The sequence below is a fragment of the Etheostoma cragini genome, chromosome 4 (assembly GCF_013103735.1).
Source record: "Etheostoma cragini isolate CJK2018 chromosome 4, CSU_Ecrag_1.0, whole genome shotgun sequence".
NCBI lineage: Eukaryota > Metazoa > Chordata > Actinopteri > Perciformes > Percidae > Etheostoma > Etheostoma cragini.
The window spans coordinates 6,685,135-6,690,421 of record NC_048410.1 but is presented as its reverse complement, the minus strand read 5'-3'; the positions used below and the strand labels follow the sequence as shown (position 1 = coordinate 6,690,421).

The 5,287-nt window shown below is 43.0% G+C and overlaps 1 protein-coding gene across 1 annotated transcript in view; it reads right to left on the bottom strand.

The window, feature by feature from the left end:
• Positions 1-3,417: 3,417 nt before the first annotated feature.
• LOC117942761 (RNA-binding protein 38-like) overlaps positions 3,418-5,287 on the bottom strand; it is a 9,650-nt gene continuing 7,780 nt past the window's right edge. Inside the window, exon 4 of the mRNA XM_034868405.1 lies at positions 3,418-5,244. Coding sequence (XP_034724296.1) covers positions 4,902-5,244 — 343 coding nt within the window. The 3' untranslated portion in view covers positions 3,418-4,901. The remainder of the gene's footprint in view (positions 5,245-5,287) is intronic.

The following is a 5,287-nucleotide window of genomic DNA, read 5'->3' as shown; positions in this document are numbered from 1 at the left end:
TCCAACTGATTACTGTATACACAGCTAGCATAAACTAAATTGAAGTCCAAAGCAGTTGTTTATTATTGTAATTCTGTCAATTAAGCACAAAATAACTTATGTTGTAGTAGCATAGTATTTGTATGTATGTGTTCTTGTATACAGAAAAAGAAGAAATTATAATTTCATGATGTAACCAGAACACATTTTAGGTATGATGCTAACTCAGGCCAACACAATGTTGTCAGACATTGTATTTAAAGATAATTTTTTGGGCATGTTAGGTCTTTATTTGTATAGGACAGCTGAAGACAAGAAGGGGGAGTGAGAGGGGGAGAACATACAGCAAAGGGCCGCAGGTCAGAGTCGAGCCCACGGCTGCTGCGTTGAGGAGCACACCTCTGTATATGGACGCGCGCTCTACAAGGTGAGCTATCCAGGCGTCCTCCAATGTTGTACGTAGTTCATGAAAACAAGTGGTGTCTTTGCCTGGTTGGGATTAAAGTTGCGTTGAAGTCTGATAAGGGGGGGGCTGTATTTATATACAGTTCTGAGGAATCCCTTGACGTCAGAGTGCCACGACAGAGTGAGAAGCATGTGGTGAGTAAGATTTGACTGAACCCTTTTGCATGTTCACGTGAAACAGAGACCTGAGTGACAGACTGAGAGAGAGGCCTTATGTTGACTCAGCATAACAGGAGGGGGAGGGGTACTGTGGCATGTGAGGAGAAACAGGACCACAAGTGCTGAAGTGGGGAAGACAACAAGAGATGTAAGGTGAAGAAAAAAACAACACAAGTGACAAGCAGAGAAGTTGAGTAAATAAATGTGTGAGTGAGATCACAAATAGAGAACAGGGAGGTGAGATAGTGAAAGATAAACAGTGAATAGAAGTCAGGGGGACAAGAGCTGCTTCACTACAGTAACAACCAGTAAACACAGCAACAGCCAGGACATCAATTCTGTTGAACGCAAGTGTTTTAAAACCTTTGATGGGATTCAGCTATGAAAAGTGCATGTCCTAAGACACTGGTATGTCTTCTATCAAGCCTTTTCCTTTACTTAAAATTGGTACCTTGTTCCTAGACACAGCTCCTGAACACAAAAGACCACGCTGGTTTCACTGAAAAACAAAAGGCTGATATATTCTATACCTTCTCTGTTTAAGGGGCAAACTGTCATGTTTTTTTTGTGTTCTGATTCCTGTTTTATTTGGAAGTGGTGGGGTGGCAATAGCTGTAGGGAGTTGGATTGGGAATCGGAGGGTTGTTGTTTCAAGTACCCTTATGGACCAAAGTATAGAGTGTGGATCAGTAGCTGGAGAGATGCCACTTTACCTCCTGGGCACTGCCAGATGTCCTTGAGCAAGGCACCGTACCCCCCCAACCGCTCAGGGCGCTGGTCCAGCTGCCAGCTCGCTCACTCACTCATCTCCATTTGTGCATGAATAGGTCCTGAGCATATGTGTAGGGATTATTAACAAACAGAGTGTAAATTGTAATTTCCCTACTGGGGATCAATAAAAAATATAAGTCTGCCTTTTCTCCGTAGTCTTGTCTGGTTTAACTTCCTGTCTTGTATTTTCCTTTTTTAATTGTTCTGTCTAGCCCTAATGTGTTTCACCTGTTTCCCCAGCCCTAGTGTCACCTGTCACATGTTTCCTCATAAGCATGTATTTAGTCTCTGTGTTTTCTTTGTGTTTTGTGGGTCCATTTTGTTGTGTGTGTTCAGTGGTGTCAGATACAGTTCTGTTTTTTGAGTTTGTCAGTGGTGTGTTGTGTGTACCTGCTCGTTCCTGGCTTCCTGGGCTGCTTTTTTGACTACCTGACTGTTAGTTTTGCCCTGCTATCCTCTTTGTTTTTGATTGTTGGTCTTCATTAAATTCCTTTAATGTTTGGGTCCAAGCCTAACCTATCTGTGACACAAGCATCAAAGTTAGTTCACTCATCACACTCACTTAACTTGAGAAATCCGTTGCATAATGTCTTCTGTGGGTCTGGAGGAGATTGCATTATGGGAAACGTAGTAGTATTTTTGATTCATAGCAACTAATTCCACACTCATGTTTACAAATATCTTTGCTCAGATTGGTCCATGTCATGGATAAATTGTGAACTTTGGAATTCTTCCAATCTCTACTATTAATCCCACTACTGCTTTGATTTTTTTCAACAGTGTGGCTCTATATGAATTACAATGTCAGCCTCTTGGTCAGTCATTTCACCAATGCATTGTCCTCAAAAGGACCCCTAAGCCTTCTGACTTTGTTGATCCCCTAACTTTCAAGTTACCATCAGGTGAAATGTTAAAAGGTTTGTCCAATACTTTGGTTTAGGACCAAATATCCCCCAAAACTAATGCCATTTGTATCAGCCTAAGTTGTGATATGTGTTTACAGACAATAAGCTAACATGCTAACAATCTAAACAATAAGAGTTGTACCAGTTTAACATCAGCATTATATGTTGGCATTTAGCTCAGGTACAACTTCACAGAGCTGCAGTACAGCTGTAGACTTATTTGTATCTGCCTAAAGCATGCCCCCAAACAAAACTATGTAGAATACTAATTTTCAGGAGTACGTGCCCCTTAAACACACTGAGACACTGAAAGAAAGCCTCGCTGTCAGAGATCAGAAATCCATCATATAAACTAAAACCTACTGAAATGATAAGGTAAAAGGGCAGGGTGTCCAGGTACTTAGTGTAAGTGCAGAAAAACACAAGTAAATATGGTCTAAATGGATTTCAAACTAAACAAAGCACCACAAACACATCTACTAAACTCAAGGCCGTATTGTGAATCATTACTTTGTGGATACATTACACGCACTACTGGGTAAGGACAATAAGACAATTAATGTATGTGTTGTTGTTGCTTAACCACCTTGCCTGTGTCTTGTTTGTCAAGTCTACAGTCAGTAAGTAAGGGTTAGAAGTGACACATTTTCCAAATTTACTATTTTACAGAAAGCCTAAACATGTAGAGATGCTGCTGGAAAACAGAATTAGCAGAGCTTGTTTGGCAGTTAAAAAAATTAATAAACTCCTTTCATTTCTACACAAACTTGTGAGAAAGATTGTAAATGTGGGAACACCCAGCACCCCTGGCAGGTGGTGGTGTCGGGGATTGATAAAAGTGTGGGCCTCTTGCCTCCCCCCCCCCGTACAGGATCTAACAGCACACACAGCCTTGATAACAAGCACACTCACACACATAAGTGAACCTTTTCACCCCACAAGGTTTGCACAGTATCATCAAGGGAGAATCTGCTTTTAGTTCTGTTCTGAATACAGTGACACTGCAATAACACATACTGTAAACACAAGTAACTCAAGTTGGGCATTTTGAAATCTGTAGGTAAAGGATTAAGGACCTTTTTTGACTTTTATTTTTGGTGCTTCATGTTTACTATCAAAGAAGAAGTCAAGAGTCATCTTTAAGTACAAAGTCTTTATTTCTATTTTTTTGTTATGGCTTCTTGAAGGGACTGTAGTAAACATCTTTATTGAAAAGATCTAGAGAATTTCTGATGCAACTGGTCAAGGCTCTACAGAGGAGCATCTACTGTAGTTGCCATGCACCCGGGCAAATCCACTGACATGGTGAAAAAACAAAAAACAAAATGAATACGATACCTAGGGATTTGCAGGTGTGCCTCTGCAGGTTAAATGAAATCAGTGCCGCAACCATAGTCATAGTAACAAAAAAAGAAGAAGCTATCTTAACTTAGTTCCTAATATAAATACCTACATATAAATATTGTAAATGTACTTTATGACTGAAAAGATTTTAAGTTGCTGTACATGAATGTCCTTTTGAGAGCAACAATTTCTCAGTCAGAAAAAAGAAAGAAAAGAAAATACACTGGTGTTTAAGCTCAGTGTCAGCTACCTTTTAACAACGATGCACAGCGCTCCGGGTCCCCATCGCCCACATACTGCATGTGATTATCTACATCCATTTGAAATTATCAAGACCCAAGTAAGCCAGATTAAAGTGACTGACTGCTGAAAGGTCAGCTACAGAGGGCTCTTTGCACTTGGTTCTGTGGTGGGGGGGGGCGCTGGAAAAATCAGGAGATTCAAAAAGAAGTTTCTGTTTTATTAAGGCCTCTTTAATTAATAAAAATTTAAAAAATAATGTGTAGTCCTAACATCACAGACTCAAAACATGTCTTGTATACTGAAAACGTTCGTTCCATTTTGTCCTTGAGGTGAAATCTCTAATCGTCCTCCTGTGTTGCGAGCCAACGGCTGGAGGTTTGTTCGTGGGGCAGTCGGTGCTCTACCTTACTGGGGATGGCACTAGGATGGGACCACAGAAAGGCAGGCTGCATGACTCTCCGAATCCCCAACCTATCTTCACCCTGCCCCCATATTTCTGACTGTCCCCGAGTGTCTTAAAGCAGCAGTTCTCTTCATATCCGCCCCAGATACTCTGGAGTCAAAGAGGGAAGGGAAGAGGTGTGACATGTCCCAGACAGCTCTCCATCATTAATATGTACCGTAGACACATACCTTCCACTGATTGAGCCAAAAACATGATAACATTGATAATAATGGCATACAAACATTGACAATGACATTAATACAATAATAATAAACAACGATAAAATAATAATAAAAAATGAAGTGTCAGCTTCTGGAAGCCCTTGGAAGCGATCACATACTTTATGCTGTTTAGCTTCCCAAATGTTAACCTCGACAGTCCTCCAACCCCACCCAACCTCTTAACCCCCTAACCAATGAGCAAACGACTCATCCAGATCGTATAGTGCAATAGTCCCGCCCTTTTTCCTGAAGGCCTCTGCTGATGATAGCTGGGTCACCCTGTAGGGCATTTTGCCATCCTCTGTCCAAAGGTCTGCATCTCCTACTCCCTCCTCCCACCTCCTCCACCTGTACCGCTCCTTCACAGACTCACTGCATACGGTCCGGCTGGATGTGCTGCTGTGGGGCGTAGTGCAGGAAGGCCTGGGCCTGGCCAGTGGCGGAGGGGAGGGTGGGGTGAACGGTGGCTGGAGCTGTGGTGGCGGCGGCTGGACCGGCAGTGGCTGTGGGGCTGGTGGCGTAGCTGTAGCCCAGGAAGCCAGCTGGGGAGGCGGCATACGGGTACTGCTGCTCAAAGGCTGCCTGAGCGTACTGGGTGTAGGCTGCGCTGTAGTCCATGTAGGGGCTGGTGCTGACAGCGCTGGAAACCTGAGTGGGCAGCACCAGGCTGGGCTGCACATAGGCTTGGGGGTAGACAAATTGCTGGGCCAACCTGTTCACAGAGAAAAAGACCAAACGGGGGGGGGGGGGGGGGG